The 17,601-nt window shown below is 39.6% G+C and overlaps 3 protein-coding genes and 1 long non-coding RNA gene across 5 annotated transcripts; 3 read left to right on the forward strand and 1 right to left on the reverse strand.

Annotated features, from left to right (window-relative positions):
• Positions 1–1,715: 1,715 nt before the first annotated feature.
• LOC111456911 (lysine-specific demethylase JMJ705-like) lies at positions 1,716–8,612 on the forward strand. Its single transcript, XM_023098982.1, has 7 exons — positions 1,716–2,876; positions 3,539–3,617; positions 3,837–3,904; positions 4,010–4,154; positions 4,465–5,126; positions 5,234–5,938; positions 6,189–8,612. The coding sequence occupies exons 1-7, from the start codon at positions 2,012–2,014 to the stop codon at positions 8,336–8,338; spliced, it is 4,674 nt and encodes a 1,557-aa protein (XP_022954750.1). The 5' UTR covers positions 1,716–2,011; the 3' UTR covers positions 8,339–8,612.
• A 1,667-nt stretch (positions 8,613–10,279) lies between these two features.
• Positions 10,280–14,260, forward strand: LOC111457196 (zinc finger CCCH domain-containing protein 43-like). Of its 2 annotated transcripts, XM_023099374.1 has the most exons (6): positions 10,284–10,870; positions 12,634–12,699; positions 12,890–13,009; positions 13,095–13,352; positions 13,438–13,698; positions 13,790–14,260. In XM_023099374.1, the coding sequence occupies exons 1-6, from the start codon at positions 10,427–10,429 to the stop codon at positions 13,988–13,990; spliced, it is 1,350 nt and encodes a 449-aa protein (XP_022955142.1). In that variant the 5' UTR covers positions 10,284–10,426; the 3' UTR covers positions 13,991–14,260. The 2 variants fall into 2 exon arrangements, with proteins under 2 accessions (XP_022955143.1, XP_022955142.1); XM_023099375.1 differs by lacking the exon at positions 12,634–12,699 and having other exon boundaries at positions 10,280–10,870.
• Positions 11,123–12,627, forward strand: LOC111457197. Its single transcript, XR_002712882.1, has 3 exons — positions 11,123–11,145; positions 11,222–11,224; positions 12,438–12,627. It is a non-coding gene; the product is annotated as an uncharacterized LOC111457197 (long non-coding RNA).
• Positions 14,261–14,976: 716 nt separating the features above from the next.
• On the reverse strand, positions 14,977–17,401 carry LOC111456977 (RPM1-interacting protein 4-like). Its single transcript, XM_023099064.1, has 3 exons — positions 17,190–17,401; positions 15,425–15,622; positions 14,977–15,344 (listed from the first exon to the last, which is right to left on the reverse strand). The coding sequence occupies exons 1-3, from the start codon at positions 17,196–17,198 to the stop codon at positions 15,321–15,323; spliced, it is 231 nt and encodes a 76-aa protein (XP_022954832.1). The 5' UTR covers positions 17,199–17,401; the 3' UTR covers positions 14,977–15,320.
• Positions 17,402–17,601: the final 200 nt, after the last annotated feature.

The following is a 17,601-nucleotide window of genomic DNA, read 5'->3' on the forward strand; positions in this document are numbered from 1 at the left end:
GCTGACACTCGTTCCTTTCTCCACGATGTGGGACTCACATGAAATCCACTCCCCTTTGGGGCCGCCTTGTGTCTACTCCCCGTTGGGGAACATCCTCCTCGCTGGCACATCGCCTAGTGTCTAACTCTGATACCATTTGTTACCACTAGCAGATATTGTCCTCTTTGGTTTTTCCTTTCGAGCTTCCCCTCAAGATTTTTAAAACGCGTCTGATAGGGAAATGTTTTCACACCTTTATAAAGGGTGTTTCGTTCTCCTCCCCAACCGATGTGGGATATCACAATCGTTCTGTTCTCCTCCCCAACCGATGTGAGATATCATAGGATTGGTCAATTCTGTTTTGGGTTCAATCAAATCGATTCTATCAATAGTCAATGGATATTGATCAACAGTCAACAATCAAAGAAACTTTGATCCGTTGAAGGAATTTTTTGATCAGTTCCCTACAGTTTTGTCTCGTCATACAGCCTCAACACCATTTGAGTCTTGTTCGAGTCAATTTTCTTCCATTTAAGCTCGATTTAGTGTTTTGTACATGTAGGATCCTACGTGTGTAATTCTTGTAGACATGAAACTAAAAAGGAAAAAAAAAAAAATGATACATTTCATGTTCTTTTCTTTTTGCAACTCTTTTGAGTCCCCACCGACATTAAAACATCTAAAGTAGGGTCAATGCACATGAAGTGATACTACTTATATACGAAAGTGGTGCATGCCCAACAAGACCCAAAAATTATAAAAGTCGTACGAGTCTCCTATGTTACATGTGTACAAAAGTGATACGAGCAACATGATTTATGTTTGCATGTGTTTGTATTTTCTGATTCCAACGGTGGATTGCTCACTAAGTATTTATAATATTTAGTCCTAACATTTTTTTTTCTTTAAAAAAGTAAGGACGTCATAAACAATCGATAATGACTTATACATAGGTCATGGTTAGTCGTGACAACGTTAGCTTCTACCTCGTAATTTTATATTGCATTTAGTCGAACATCATAATTTTAATTTTTTTTTTTGTTTTATATAATAGGTACGACGATTTGTATTTTTTTAAATTTATATACTTATTAAACATAAAAGTTTGAAATTTCATTAAATATAGGATTGAATTTTATATCTAGTAAATCAATTAATTTTTAAAATTTTTTGGATACCTATTAAACACAAAATTAAAAGTTTACCCGTCTATATATTTTAAATTTTTAGATACCAAATAAATACAACAAAATAATAATAATAAATAACTAAACTTGTAATTTAACTTCAAAATAACCATCAGACAAAGACATTAAAAACATTTGATAATCCGAAAAATCCGACCAATCCGACTAATCCAATTCAATCCAACGTATGGTCTGGATTGAGTTATGACCAATCAAATCCAACTCGGACAGTTGGGATTGGTTTATGATTCTGTCCAAATTAGATTGAGTTGAATTGTCACAAATTACCGATAATTTGAATTAAATATTTAAAAATAAATAATTAAATATCTTACTTCAAAATAATTTAATAATCGATTCGAACTATAACTCGAACCTACCCGACTCAAAAAATTTAGGATTGGATTGAGTTGGGGACGGAAGACGGCAATTACCAAGTTGTAGGGCGATATGTTAGAATGAATGGCAAAAGCGTAAATAAAAGGAAAAAGAAGGGCAAATTGAAGAGGCGTTCGCAAACCCAGAATAAATCCCCTTCGCACTCACATGTGTAGCGCTACTCCAACCTCTCAGTCTCTCTCTCACTCTCTCCTCTGCCCCCAAAATATAAAAGTTTTCTTTTTTCGCCTCTGGGTTTTGGTTCCTCTCTTTCCCTTTCCTCTGTATGATTGCAAAAACAGGGGAAATTTTGCTTCCTCAAGATTCCCGAATCGAAAAACCCCTAAATTTCCAACTCCGAATGTGAGAAACCCTGTTTGTTTCCTTTTGATTCTGTTCGTCTTCGTTCGAAATGGGTCTTGCATGACAAATCCTGCTGCACTTCATCTTCAACTTCGCTTCTGTTAATGGCAGCTTCCGCCATGGCCGCCGAGCCGACTCCAGAGGTACTTTCTTGGCTAAAAACCCTACCTCTCGCTCCTGAATATCACCCTACTTTGGCTGAGTTTCAAGATCCAATTTCATACATTTTCAAGATCGAAAAAGAGGCTTCCAAGTTTGGAATCTGCAAAATTGTGCCCCCTGTTCTTCCTTCGCCGAAGAAAACTGTAATTCTCAATTTTAATAAGTCGCTTGCAGCTCGTGCGCCATGTTCTGACTCGATTAACACCAAGTCTCCGCCTACATTCACTACTCGCCAACAGCAGATCGGGTTTTGCCCGCGAAAAACACGCCCGGTTCAAAAACCAGTGTGGCAGAGCGGTGAGTACTACACATTTCAGCAATTTGAGGCTAAGGCGAAGGCCTTTGAGAAGAGTTATTTGAAGAAATGTACGAAGAAAGGAGGGCTTTCGCCTTTGGAGCTCGAGACGCTCTACTGGAGGGCTACTTTGGATAAGCCCTTTTCGGTGGAATATGCAAATGATATGCCTGGCTCTGCGTTTGTACCTGTGAGTACAAAGATGTTTAGGGAGGCAGGGGATGGCACAACGCTTGGTGAGACGGCGTGGAACATGAGAGCAGTGTCTAGGGCCAAAGGGTCTCTGTTGAAGTTTATGAAGGAAGAGATTCCAGGCGTTACTTCGCCAATGGTGTATGTTGCTATGCTGTTTAGCTGGTTTGCTTGGCATGTAGAAGACCATGATTTGCATAGCTTAAATTATCTGCATATGGGGGCGGGGAAAACATGGTATGGCGTGCCGAGAGACGCTGCTGTGGCGTTTGAGGAGGTTGTTCGGGTTCAGGGATACGGAGGAGAAATCAATCCCCTTGGTGAGTTGATGGCTTCACCACTAGTTTTCATTTGGTTAATTATAGTCTACATATGTCTAGTTATGTTATTGGAAGATGTTCTAGTGAATTTGTTTAGCTGGATTAATGCAAATGAATATCTGTTCTTAAGCGAATACATTTTCACAGACAACACGGTAATGAACGGGATATCCCTCGATTAACCATTGCATAACAAGGTGTATATGCTGTTGGCATTGAGCCCTGTTACTTAGCTGACCAACCACATTGATAGGCTCTGTTATTCATTGTTTAAACTTCTACCAACGGAACGCTTACCTAGTTCTATGTTCCCACCGATCGTTGCTTATCATGGAGTTTGTTATCCCCTTTGCTTTTACATAGGCGTTTTCCCCCCCACAACGATGTTCTACTAATTTCTTGTTCAAAATTTTGTTCTGTATCCATAATTTGTGTTCTTCATGATTGCCCCATTTGCTGCTATCTGTTAAGTTTTGATTATAAGAGCACTTCAAGAAGTGGATCATTCTTAGCTGTTTTCACTTCATTCATATATCTGTTATAAGTAGTACAATTCTCTCTGGTGTACAGTGGAGTGACTACAATTTTAATTTGGTCGTAAAATATGGAGCCTTAGTTTTGGATTTCATTCATAATTAATTCGTTTTCCCTTTCTCGTCCAGTTACTTTTGCCATTCTTGGTGAGAAGACGACCGTGATGTCACCAGAAGTTCTTGTTAGCTCTGGAGTTCCATGTTGCAGGTAACCAGCATTATGTTAGCACTTCTATTCCTTGTTTTAGATATCGTTTCTCTCGAGAGTTAAAAGGCATCGGTTATTTCTAGTGATCTTACTCTTACGAGTTGACGATACTGTTGGCCCAAAAAAATGTTACCCTTCTAGAGGCTCCTTGCCTCGTCATTTGATCTCGAAAGTAACAAGTTCCGTATATTTCTCACGTCTTTAATCGATTTGCACCAGGTTAGTGCAAAATGCTGGTGAATTTGTTGTCACTTTTCCTCGGGCTTATCATACAGGTTTCAGCCATGGTGAGATCTTTGTTGTTCATTTTATGCTTTTTGTTGTTTATTTTGAACTTTAAATTGCAATTATATCTGTTTCATGCATTGTGTCTATTTGATACTTTCCTCTAGGATTTAACTGTGCGGAGGCAGCCAATATTGCAACTCCAGAATGGTTAAGGGTTGCTAAAGACGCTGCGATTCGTAGAGCTTCAATCAATTATCCTCCAATGGTATCTCACTTTCAGTTGCTATACGATCTTGCTCTAAGTTCCAGGTTCGTTTTGCCTTCTCGTAACGTCCGTCCAATCTAGCTGAATGATTTCCTTCTCATTTTCAGTCGCTTTCTTTGATCTTTTATCTTCTTGGAATTGATTGCAAATCTGATATGATCGAGAATACATGCTGTGCTATTTCAAAGGTTTAAACTCGTGTCATTTCTGAGAAAATAATTGTTCGGTTTGCTAGAACGACAGCACTTATTACAAATTCTTCCATCATAATCAATATTGATCTTTTGGGTTTTTGTCCCTCCCATTATATGATTTCCTCACTCATTTGAGCAAATCTTATGTTTTAACATACAGATCACCTCTGTGCACTGGTTCTGAACCGAGAAGTTCACGACTAAAAGATAAAAGAAGGAGCGAAGGCGAAACAGTTATAAAGGAGTTATTTGTACAGAATATTCTCGAGAATAACAGCCTGCTGGACGTTCTCGGAAGTGGAGTTTCGGTTGTACTTCTTCCTCAAGGTTCTTCAGATTCTATTTATTCAAGACTGCGTGTAGGATCCCACATGAGAGGCAAACTTAGATTTCCTGCTGGTTTTTGCAATTCTAAGGAAGAAGCCGAATCCCCTCAAAGTTTCGATTATGATAATCTCACACTAGAAAACAGCCAGGGAATGAATCGAGTTAAAGGTCTCTATTCAGTCAACGGGCTTTATTCTACTCTATCTGAGAGAAGCACAGGTAATTTATGTGCGTCAAGTTCAAGGATTTTGAATGCCACCAACGAACGAGGTGGTAGCGTTCACTGCGATGGATTATCGGACCAAAGACTGTTTTCTTGTGTCACGTGTGGCATTTTAAGCTTTGCCTGTGTAGCCATCGTTCAACCCAGAGAACAAGCTGCTAGGTACCTTATGTCAGCTGACTGTAGCTTCTTTAATGATTGGGTCGTTGGTTCCGGGATAACCGGTGAAGGGATTTCGATTAGAGATGGGCATGGTGTTGCTTCTAATAGTGGTAGGTTTTATAACAAATCAGTACTGGACTTGCTGACTTTTATTTTAATTACTAATTTTATCGAGGATCCGTTCTCTCTTAGAACGCTCATTTAACTACCAATGCAGGAAAAAGAGAAAGGTGCGTCGCTGATGGTTTGTACGATGTCCCAGTCCAGGCCGTCAATCGCCAGCTTCCAGTAGCGGATCAAAGTTACAAAGCTAATTTTAATGCCGAAAAACGAAACGAGACTTCTGCCCTTGGCATGCTCGCATTGGCTTATGGACATTCATCTGATTCCGAGGAGGATAATGCTGAAGCGGATGCTGCTTTACATGCCAATGATGCTAAACCGACAATTTGTTCTTCAGTAGACCAATATCAGTTTGAAAATTCTGGTCTTACTTCTAGTGAATATTGTAAAAACAGTGCAACTTCCAATCATGATCCCTTGTCAGCTAACTCTGCAGATCAAATGCAGTTTCAAGTCAATGACTATGAAGAATTTGGAAGAGCTAGATTTGATTCCAAAGACTCATTCAATTGTTCTTCGGAGTTTGAAATCGATGGCGTAGGTTCAACCAAGAAAAATGACTTGTCAACTAGATATCAAGATTCACATGTGAATGGAAAACCTTCCTTAGATACCGATACTGAAAAACCAATGTTTGAGCAGTCCGCTGAACCAGTAGAGATCGAGAATATGCCTTTCGCTCCAGATATCGACGAAGACTCCTCTAGGTTGCATGTATTCTGTCTAGAACACGCAAAAGAAGTGGAACAACAACTTCGCCCTATTGGAGGCGTGCATATTCTTTTACTTTGTCATCCAGGTGCGTGCCATTTGTAGTCATTTACTTGTTCTTGTGATATAGAATAAATATATTGGACCCCGAACTGTTCCACCTCCCTCGTTATTTTTGTTCATACGTCTACTTTCTAATATAATATTGTTTCGTTCTTATTCAAATATAGCGGGTTCGTGCGTTAATAAATACTCATGGTTACTGTTGATGACATAAACTGTTCGCTTGAAATTTTTGCTGTGTCTAACATTGTCTGCATCATGGAAAACTGTTTCAGACTATCCAAAGATGGAAGCCGAAGCGAAATTGATGGCACAAGAATTAAGTATCGACCATCTGTGGACTGATACGACGTTCAGAGATGCTACCCAAGACGAAGAAAAGAGAATTCAGTTAGCTTTAGATAGCGAGGAAGCGATTCCGGGTAATGGAGATTGGGCTGTAAAGTTGGGAATTAATCTCTTTTATAGTGCCAACCTTAGCCATTCTCCTCTTTATAGTAAGCAGATGCCATACAACTCTGTTATTTATAATGCATTTGGGCGCAGTACTTCGGGTAACTCTTCGGGTAAGCCGAAAGTCTATCAAAGGAGGAGCGGCAAGCTGAAAAGAGTAGTTGTAGGGAAATGGTGTGGGAAAGTCTGGATGTCGAATCAAATTCATCCTTTGCTAGCAAAGAGAGATCCTCAAGAAGAAGATGTCGACGGTTTTCCTTCTTGGACAATGTCGGATGAGAAGATCGAATGGAAATCGGACAATATCCAGAAAAGTGAGACTGTTAATAGAAAGTCTGCTGGCAAGAGAAAAATGACTTATGGGAGTGGGGCGGCGACTAAGAAAGCCGAACCTATAGAATCGGAGGATATTGTTTCGGATAACTCGGGTGACGATTGTATTCATCAGCATCATAGGATTCTACAAAACAAGCGGTCTAAAATTGTTGCGAGTAAAGATGTAATGTCGGATGATTCTGTGGAGGATGTTTCTTATAAAAAACATGGAAGAGTTCCTGTCAATGAGGAAGCTTATTGTGAGACAGACGACCCTGGTTCAGACGAGGGTCCAGACGAATCGCTAGGAGATCGTCATACTAAGCTGCACAGAGGGTTCTACGGATTCAAGCTGCCCAAATGGGGTGAGATAGAACCTGCAGTTTCCGATGATTCCTTCGAGCGCGATTCTTCTCAGTTTCGTGGTAAAACGAGTAAAAGCAAGATAGATAAATATGTTGAGAGACAAGATGCACTTTCGGACGAGTGTTTGGAGAGTCCTCTTAAGCAATATAGAAGGATTCCGAAAAGCAAGCAAGCCAAAGTTGTTAAAAAGAACGCCATTTCGCATGATATACGGGACGATAGTTTTCTTTGGCATCGTCAAGGGACTTCTAGAAGCAAGATGGCCACGATTGACAGTGAAGAGGCAGTTTCGGAGGATTCCTTCGAAAATAGTTCTCATCAGCATATGAGTACACCTCGAAGCAAATCGGCCAAACGTACTGCAAGGGAAAATGTATTTTCAGATGATCCAGATGAAGATGATACCTCTCTTCTGCACCATAGGAAAAATGTAAGAAATGTGCAATCGAAGTACTTCGAGAGAGAAAATACACCAGACGACCAACTCGATGATAGTGCTAATCAGTGCAGGACGAGGGTACTTCGAAGTAAACCTGTTAAGAAAGAGACCATTTCTCAAACGAAACAAGAGATTCTTCGACCTGCAAAGCGGGGAGCCTCTCGAACTTTGAAAGAAGAATTCTCTCAACCTCTAAAACGTGGAGGCCGCCATACCTTAAAACTAGAGACCCCTCAGCCAACAAAACAACTCGCCCCAAATCGACGTGGTAAGCAAGCTAAGAGGAATAGTAAATTGACCGATTTAGAATCAGAGGAAGAGCAACAACCGGGTGGGCCGAGCACGCGTCTTAGACAAAGAACCCCAAAGCCTACTAAATTTTCAGAAACGAAACCGAATGATAAAAGGCCAATTGGTAAGAAAAAGGTGAAGAATGCTTCATCTTTGAAGACTCCAGCAGGCCATAGAGACTCAAAAGCAAGGGATGAGGAATCAGAGTATCTTTGCGATATCGAGGGCTGCAATATGAGTTTCGGTTCAAAACAAGAACTCGTCTTGCACAAACGAAACATTTGTCCTGTCAAAGGGTGTGGAAAGAAATTCTTCTCACACAAGTACCTCGTACAGCATCGTCGAGTACACATGGACGATCGTCCCCTCAAATGTCCATGGAGGGGCTGCAAGATGACATTCAAATGGGCATGGGCACGAACAGAACATATTCGTGTTCATACAGGTGACCGACCTTATGTTTGTGCTGAACAAGGATGCGGTCAGACATTCAGATTCGTGTCGGATTTCAGTCGTCACAAGCGGAAGACTGGACATTCAACAAAGAAAGGTAGAGGTTAGTCTTGCGGACAATGAATGTTGTTTTTTTAATATGAATAGTTATGATGTTGGTCAGATGACAGGTTTAGGATTATTAGAGATAGGGATAGGTTTAGCAAATCCCTGTAATTATTATCAATTAATTCTGTTGTGTTGTCTGTGTTCATTGGTGTTATTGATTTTCTGTAACCTTGCAATTGCTTGGATCTTCGAACATTCTTCTCCAATGAATGTCAGATGCTAATCATGATCTTAGTTGGGGGTTGGACATTGCCCCTTCTGGGAACTTTGTGTACTGTTCTTTTGCTTCCATTGATGCCATTTGATTTACTTTTATGACTCAAATGCTGCTGCTGCTGTATCTGTTAGACACATCCTAAGACTTTAGATATCTAGTTTGATCTGTCGAAAAAGATATTCACGAGTTGAGTTTGTTCGAGTTAATGTAAAAGATAGCACTCCTGTCGTTTGTTGTCGTCCTACAGGACTAAGGATGTTTTCATCAACTGATTTCTCGTCATATACGGTTTTTATGGAGAAAATCTCTTGTTATTTGTAGTCTACGTACGGTACTAAGGACATGTTCATTAGCTACTTTTTCGTCGTATACGGTTAAAAGATTCGTTTTTGGGTTTTTGTGGATAAAATCTCGTCATTTGTGGCCTACCTATGAAACTAAGGACATGTTCATCAGCTGCTTTCTCGTCGTATTTTGTTAAAAGAGCCATTTCTTTGGCTTTCATGGAGAAAATCTTCATCCTCCTCGCCTCTCCTTATTAGTTTAAGCTTTTATCTCGAACTTGACTCTCTTTTTCATATCATTTTAAACGTTCTCTTCGTTTTTCTTGTGAGAATTCAAGAAATGTTAGTCAATCTAGATGCAGTATAATGGGTTAAGGCATATATCTGTTGAGGAAGGTTGACATTGACCTGAAAAGCTCTAAGTTTAGAGGTTCAGCTGGCAGGCGGGGAAGTTGAATGAATCACAGGATCAATGATTGGGAGACAAGTTTTGTTGCCTCTTTATGAGCTTGTTCCGTTTAGTTTTCTTACTAGTTCTACGTTTAAAATATATTCATGATCTTTTACCAATAACATTAAAAATTTAGCGATAATATATGAGGTAATAAACCGTTTTGTTTATATAAGGACAGTAAAAACTTTTTTTTTACTAAGGTTAAAAATAGCATTTTTGAACTTATTAGAAACCTTACTCGAAGGTATTTTTTAAACAAAATATTATCAATTTTTATTGTAAAGATATTTTGAAGATACCCTTTTTATTTTCTTTTAATTTTGGCATTGAAAAAGACCTTAAAGGTTAATATTCTTTGTTCCCAGGAGCATTTTTCTAAAGTTTCACCTTTTATCGAGATTCTTAGAACCTTAAGATGTAACTCTTCTCCTCTTTTTTTTTTTTTAAATTGAATTGAAAAAAATGATAAATTTTATCATTTCTTTTTTAAAAATAATTTTATTTAGATAATAAATCCGAAGAATATGATGATTAAAAAATTGTTAAAATAATTAAAAAGTAATACTAACCCAGTACTATTTTTTTTAAGAAAATATGTGAGAAATAACCAAACACGTTAAAAATACTAATTTATTTATGACATAAGTAACGGAATGATGGTACCGAGGATTCGGAAAAGTATCACTACCATCAAGTACTAAATCTAAAACTAAATTATGGGTATCGAGCGTTACAATGCCTTTTATTACAATCTAACTTTTGATTCGATATTCTAACGAATTTTTAATAGTTTTGGAACATTTATAAACCGTTACGGATCGACCGAAAATCGATGTTTTTGAGCTTTTTACTTGGGTTTGTCCACTAAAATCCAATCCAATTTCAAACCAATTTCAACCCAATTTACTCTTCAATCAAATAATGTCAAAGCACCCCACGAATCGTCTAGAAAAAAGGAAAAGAACAAAAAAAAAATTGAAGATTGTTAGAGAGAGGCGAAGCGCAAACGGCCGCAGTCAGAAAGTGACCTTTTCCTGTTCTTAGTTCCCACTTAGTGTCAATACCCATTTCTCCATGTACTTTATTATTCTCTGTAGCAGCTAGGGTTTTCTTGGGTTCAAATGTGACGCAGAATGGAACCTTCTGAAGCTGTTTTCGTCCCTATTCACTGTGAATCATTGCCTTCTGGGTCTCAATCTCTACAGTTTCATGGCTCTGTTCATGATCCTGCACTATTTGATGCATCGCATGTGGCCGATGATGATCGCATCCATGCAGAGCTTCAGAAATTGGATTTGAAGGATGAGAAAGAGGCGGCGGTGAAGGATTTTGACGGCGGCGGAGAATGGGAAGTTGAGAAGAATCCTGTTGAAGGTGAAGGAAATTTGGAGGAGGAGGTGGTGGTGGTGGATGCAGGCGACGGCGGTGAGGTGGAGAAGGAAGGGGAAATGAGGGGTGGAAACAACCAGTACCCTGTACGGTCAGAGGCTGAGGATTGTGCCTTTTACCTTAGGACTGGCACTTGCAAGTTTGGATCATTGTGTAAATTCAATCATCCACTGCGAAAGAGACATCAGGTGTGGTTCTGGAGATCTTATTTACTTGTGTAAGCTAATACCTCTGTTTGAATGCTTTGTTCTTTGTATTGGTTTGTTGATTGTTAAACCTCTGTTGATAGGTTTTAGTGCTGTTCTCTTTGCATGTATAGCTTTTTTTTATCATTGCATCAATTGGAGAGGGGAACGAAGCATTACTTGTAAGGGTGTGGAAACCTCTCCCTAGTAGATACGTTTTGAAACTGTGAGGTTGACGGCGATATGTAGTGGGTTAAAGCGGACAATATCTACTAGCAGTGGGCTTGGACAGTTACAAATGATATTAGAGCTGATCACCTTGTGGTGTGTCAGTGAGGATGTTGGGCTCCCAAGGGGGTGGATTGTGAGATTCCACGTCGGTTGGAGAGAAAAACGAAGCAAGTTGTGGAAACCTTTCCCTAGTAGACGCGTTTTAGAACCGTGAGGTTGACGAGGATGCGTAATGGGCCGAAGAGGACAATATTTGTTAACAGTGGGCTTGAGTTCTCCCTAATAGATGTTGATCCTTAAGGGGGTGGATGGTGAGATCCCACATTGATTGGAGATGAGAACGAAGTCTTCCTTGTAAGGGTGTGGAAACCTCTCCCTAGTAAATGCGTTTTGAAACTGTGAGGCTGACGGCGATACATAGCGGGTTAAAGCGGACAATATCTACTAGCGGTAAGCTTGGATGGTTACAATAGTATCAAAGCCGATCACTGGGTGGTGTGTTAGTAAGGACGTTAGGCTTCCAAGGGGGTGGATTGTGAGATCCTACATCGGTTGGAGAGAAAAACGAAGCAGGTTGTGGAAACCTTTCCCTAGTAGACGCGTTTTAGAACCGTGAGGTTGACGGGGATGCGTAACGGGCCGAAGAGGACAATATTTGTTAACAGTGGGCTTGAGTTCTCCCTAGTAGATGCTGACCCCTAAGGGGGTGGATGGTGAGATCCCACATTGATTGGAGATGAGAATGAAGTCTTCCTTGTAAGGGTGTGGAAACCTCTCCCTAGTAGATGCGTTTTGAAACTGTGAGGCTGACGGCGATACATAGCGGGTTAAAGCGGACAATTTCTACTAGCGATAAGCTTGGATGGTTACAATAGTATCAGAGCCGATCACTGGGTGGTGTGTTAGTAAGGACGTTAGGCTTCCAAGGGGGTGGATTGTGAGATCCTACATCGGTTGGAGAGAAAAACGAAGCAGGTTGTGGAAACCTTTTTCTAGTAGACGCGTTATAGAACCGTGAGGTTGATGGCGATGCGTAACGGGCCGAAGAGGACAATATCTGTTAGCGGTGGGCTTGGGCTCTCTCTAGTAGACGCTGGCCCCTAAGGGGGTGGATTGTGAGATCCCACATTGGTTGGAGATGGGAATGACGCATTCCTTGTAAGGGTGTGGAAACCTCTCCCTAGTAGATGCGTTTTGAAACTGTGAGGTTGATAGCGATAAGTAATGGGCCAAAGCGGACAATATCCACTCACGGTTGGCTTCGGCTGTTACAAATGGTATCAGAGCCAGTCATCGGGTGGTGTGCCAGCGAGGACGCAGGGTATCTACTAGCAGTGAGCTTGGACTTGGGCTTGGGCGGTTACAAAGTTGAGATTTGCCGGTTTCCAATTCATCGGCATTTACCTGTTTATTTTAAGTTTGTTCCAGGCTCTTCTTCTCAGCTACTTCAGTCCTAATTGTTCTATTGAAACTTCTAACATGATCACTGGATAACATTTATTCTTGATGGGTTTCATTTTTGTTCAATTTGAAAGGTTGTTTCTGAGAAATTGAAGCACGAGAACGATTCGGCCGAGCAGACGAGCAAGACCGAATGCAAGGTTTCCATTGTTGTTATGTTTTCATGAACAAATTTCAAGTATTTTGCTTAGTTAAATGGTTTGATGCATACCCCTGTTCTGAACTTTTCTTATATTCCTTTAAGTTCCCGTGTTTACATGATCGATTGATGTATGATATGCGTGATCTACTGCTATCGGTTAACTTTTACACTTCACGAGCCATTCGCAGTATTACTCGAGGACCGGGGGTTGTAAATTCGGAACAGCCTGTAGATATAACCACACGAGACCGAGAGCATTGCCAAACCCAATTCTCGAGCTTAACTTCCTTGGTTTGCCAATCCGACTAGTTTAGTTCGTAACTTTGACATCTTTCTAGATTGGATCCTTTATCTCACTTATCTTGAAGAATTTAATGATCTTTTTATTGACAGAACGAAAAAGAATGTCCCTATTACATGCGCACGGGATGCTGCAAATATGGAGCGAATTGCAAGTTTAATCATCCCGATCCTACTACCGTTGCTGTACCGGAATCGCTGTCGGGATATAACAATGGAGTGTTGCTACAAGGTGGTGCATCACAATCACAGATCACATCCTGGACTTCACCAAGAGTGCTGAATGAAACACCAACATTTGTACCTGCTATGATTTCACCTTCTCAAGATTCAGAATGGAACGCATACCAGGTATCGTATTACGTTCATCTCGGATGGTCTGGTTTAAAGGATATCGGTATCGTATTGACTTTATCTGTGGTTTGTTCATGTTAAGGCTCCCATGTATCCATCAGAAATCAGCATGCTTCCACCCCCAACGTATGCCGTGAACAATATAGCATCGGGGACGGATCTTTATCCTTCTCATCAGCAAGTAGAAGAACATCCCGAACGACCTGGTCAACCCGAATGCAGCTACTTTCTAAAGACAGGGGATTGTAAATTTAAATCTCTTTGCATATATCACCACCCGAAAAATTGGAACCTGAAGTTACCGACCTGCACGCTCAATGACAAAGGCCTGCCTTTGAGACCTGTAAGCTTGTCCTTCTCATTTCCTGGTTGTTTATATAATAGGACTTCTCTGTAGAAAATACCTCAAGGATAAATTTTTATGTGACATTCAGGATCAGAACGTATGCACGTATTACAGTCGCTACGGCATCTGTAAGTTCGGGCCGTCGTGCAAGTTCGATCATCCTATGCTTCCAGCTTCTTCAACGAGCGAGCTTAAACAGCAGCCTCACTACAGCAACTTTAATGCTGCAGAAGGGGCTGAAATGGGCGGAGGGAGTGGAAATGGCGTCACAGTTGAGCAGTCTGCATAAGAATTTTGTGCAGAGGCCCTATGAAGGAACTTTCATGGAGGATTTGTTTGTTAAGAGGATATAAGGATGCATTCAACTCGTTTACCATCGGGTTCTGCCATAAGCTTTTCTAATGATGGCACTTATTTTCTAGCTGAACAAAGAAAAAATGTAAATTATACCTAAGTTTCTACACAATGGCTATAATCTTGTAGCTATAAGATACAATCTTATCCAGACATTTCATAGAGCACAGAAGGATCAATGAGTTTTTGCTTCAAGTTGGCTGTTGAGAAGAATTACAAACTATTTCGTTCAAAGCCTCCTTTTTCATCCAAATCTCTGTTAGAACTGGCAACCTACAGGTATTGCCGTGACGGGAATCGACTTTTCAAGTGTAGTTGGAAAGTGTTTTGAAGCACTTTGGAACGTCAATCCAAACCGGCTTCTTAAAACGCTTTAAAGCTTCCTTGACAAGCTTGAATGACTCTAATCTCTTATTTGAAGTTGCTGGGAATCGTCTTTTCAAGTACTTGAAAACATCATCTATAGGTAGTTGAAAAGTGTTCTGAAGCACTTTGAAAAGTCAATCCAAACCGGCTTCTTAAAATGCTTTAAAGCTTCCAAGCTTCCTGGACAAGTTTGAATGACTCTAATCTCTTATTTGAAATTGCCAGGAATCGACTTTTCAAGTACTTGAAAACATCATCTATAGGTAGTTGAAAAGTGTTCCGAAGCACTTTGAAAAGTCAATCTAAACCGGCTTCTAAAAACACTTTAAAGCTTCCTTGACAAGCTTGAATATCTCTAATCTCCATGTATAGACTCTAATCTCTTATTTAAAATTGCCGGGAATAGACTTTTCAAGTACTTGAAAACATTATCTACAAATAGAAAAGTCTTTTGAAGTACTTTGAAAAGTCGATCCAAACCGGCCTCGGAACGCTTGAAGCTTCTTAGACAAGCTTGAACGAGCTTTTGAGAAGAACAATGACAAAGCAAAGGCTAAAACAAAGCATGCTAATTTATAGAAAGTTCCCATCAGAATCCTTCCACCATAGGTCCACATAAAGATCATCATCATGAAATTGAAAAAAGATCTCGACAATGGAATTTATCCTTTCCATTCTGTATTACAATGAAAATACAGAATAACATGTGATAAACATTATTATATAACGTCAATGAAGCGTGAAAGCCAAAGTGAAAAGGAAAAAGGAATAATATGAGTCATTTTTTGGCGCAACAACTTTGTTGTAATCCAGTGATCCACCGTTGGATAGGGCCCTCAAATCTTACGGGCTTTCACAATGGATTACATAAGTCAAGACCCTGAACCACTGTGGTGGCATCAACCACAGCAAAACCACCTCTTCTGCAATTCAAATACCAAAGAACAGATTAGATTCAAGATATCTAGAACAAATTGATTCCAAAGTCTTCTAATAAACAGACCTTTGGTGGAGGAGACTGAGGGAAACTTTCATTGTTGTAGGCAGGCTCATTACTTTGTGAAGAAACCATATTGGCAACACTTCCAGTAGTCTTCTTCTCATCTCTAGCCTTGTTAAATATGACCGTAAATCCCTCAGCAGATGCAGGATTATTTACATCCCATTCCCCGAACTTCGGCAGTGGACGACCCTTGTCCTGCTGCAGTTATGCAATGATGTCTACATGAGACTTCACTAAGCATGCTACTACTAAAATCTTTGAAAAATGTTTAATGATCTTATTTACATCCCATTCCCCGAACTTCGGCAGTGGACGACCCTTGTCCTGCTGCAGTTATGCAATGATATCTACATGAGACTTTACTAAGCATGCTACACTAAAATCTTTGAAAAATGTTTAATGATCTTATTTACATCCCATTCCCCGAACTTCGGCAGTGGACGACCCTTGTCCTTCTGCAATTATGCAATGATATCTACATGAGAATTTAGTAAGCATGCTACTACTAAAAGCTTTGAAAAATGTTTAATGATCTTATTTACATCCCATTCGTCCTGCTGCAGTTATGCAATGATATCTACATGAGACATTACTAAGCATGCTACTACTAAAAGCTTTGAAAAATGTTTAATGATCTTATTTACATCCCATTCCCCGAACTTCGGCAGTGGACAACCCTTGTCCTGCTGCAATTATGCAATGATATCTCCATGAGACTTTATTAAGCATGCTACTATTAACATCTTGAAAAAATGTTCAATGATCTCTGCTGGTAAATGACTTCAGATAACAAACAGCCCACAATTACTTATAGCCTACAACTCTTCTACAGATGGAAGGACTGGCAAAAGGAAGCGCAGGCTGCTTCCAACAGAATTTAAGACAGATATGGCGCATTGAAGGATGAAATGATATATTTTTTTTCACTTTTTAGCCTGCAAATAAGCAATATGGACAATTCTCCATTATCTAGATCAGTATTTTCAATTTTCCATGAACTGGGAATGTTGATTGTGTTTCCTAGATGGGTTTCCTTTTGGATTACAAGAAGTTTCAATGAACAAGATTAAGGGCCATACAATAATTATAAAACTCCTTATAAACAGATCATAGAGAACCATTTAACCTAGCAAAAGACTGAGACCTTCCAATGCTGTTCACCCCTTCTAAGCATTCTCCTATTCTGGTTTTCTTGAACAGTGGAGCTCTAAATTTTCCACCGGATTTGTCTACGCCCAACCTATTCTATGTTCTAAAATGTTGGAATACGCAAATATTTCAGTGCAGGAATGGTGCCATGGACATGAGTTCCTATATATCCAATCTAGCAAATCCCTAAATCAACCTAACTAAATGTTCATATTTTCATGCATAAATTCTTACACTTCCCTGCTCGGATCTTGTTAAAACATACAAACAAGATTGAATTTCTACATCAAATGTTCTCCAACACGTCAATTGTAATAAAACGAAGGAGAGAACAAACCATGGCGATTTGTTATTTCATTCTAGAGCATTGTTAGCGTCAAAGGAATCACATCTCCCTCCTTCATCTCAGCCACCATTGATTAATCAATACCTTATTTCAATAACCAAATCCTACGATTACATCCATGTAGCCTAATCACCGATTGGTGTGTGTTTAATCAATCCCTTTAGATCATCCCGATGAACACAATCGCAATTTCTTTGGGGAAACAGAACGAAAAGTTAAATTCTTCTAATTAAAAATCGAAGATGCATGAAAATGGAGTATAAAACTTACCGGTGCCATGATCGCAGGACGCAGGTCGGTGGATCGGATACGAGGAAAACAAAAACGAAAAGAAAACAAATCGTCAGTGATTTCTTATCAAACCTCCAACCCAGCGAATCAAACGCTCCCAAACGAGAATTGAAATCGAAACGACACGCAAGATAACGTGGGATTCACGTCGTTTCAACTTCCCCAAGTGATCTCAAAAACATTATTATAATTTCTAAAATACATACTTTTTTTTTTTCTTTTTTTTTTTGAGCTCGTTCCCATAAATCAGACAACTTCTACCCATTTTTGGAAATTATTTTAGAAAACCTTATAGAAATATTTAACAACTAGTCATATCCATTATAGTACATTCTTAACAACTAATCATATCCGTTATAGTACATTCTGAGTTATACTATAAGAAGACATA

The sequence above is a fragment of the Cucurbita moschata genome, unplaced genomic scaffold (assembly GCF_002738365.1).
Source record: "Cucurbita moschata cultivar Rifu unplaced genomic scaffold, Cmos_1.0 Cmo_Scf00019, whole genome shotgun sequence".
In the NCBI taxonomy this organism is placed as follows: Eukaryota; Viridiplantae; Streptophyta; class Magnoliopsida; order Cucurbitales; family Cucurbitaceae; genus Cucurbita; species Cucurbita moschata.

What these genes read in the sequence shown, in the direction of transcription:
- LOC111456911 (XM_023098982.1), top strand. Translation starts at nt 2,012, where the DNA reads ATGGCAGCTTCCGCCATGGCCGCCGAGCCGACTCCAGAGGTACTTTCT. An exon ending in AGGAGAAATCAATCCCCTTG is followed by an intron (nt 2,877 to 3,538) that starts GTGAGTTGATGG and finishes TTTCTCGTCCAG; the next exon opens with TTACTTTTGCCATTCTTGGT. An exon ending in GATCTTGCTCTAAGTTCCAG is followed by an intron (nt 4,155 to 4,464) that starts GTTCGTTTTGCC and finishes TTTAACATACAG; the next exon opens with ATCACCTCTGTGCACTGGTT.
- LOC111456977 (XM_023099064.1), bottom strand. An exon ending in CTCAGTCTCCTCCACCAAAG is followed by an intron (nt 15,345 to 15,424) that starts GTCTGTTTATTA and finishes TTTGAATTGCAG; the next exon opens with AAGAGGTGGTTTTGCTGTGG.
- LOC111457196 (XM_023099374.1), top strand. Translation starts at nt 10,427, where the DNA reads ATGGAACCTTCTGAAGCTGTTTTCGTCCCTATTCACTGTGAATCATTG. An exon ending in CAGAATGGAACGCATACCAG is followed by an intron (nt 13,353 to 13,437) that starts GTATCGTATTAC and finishes GTTCATGTTAAG; the next exon opens with GCTCCCATGTATCCATCAGA. An exon ending in AAGGCCTGCCTTTGAGACCT is followed by an intron (nt 13,699 to 13,789) that starts GTAAGCTTGTCC and finishes TGTGACATTCAG; the next exon opens with GATCAGAACGTATGCACGTA.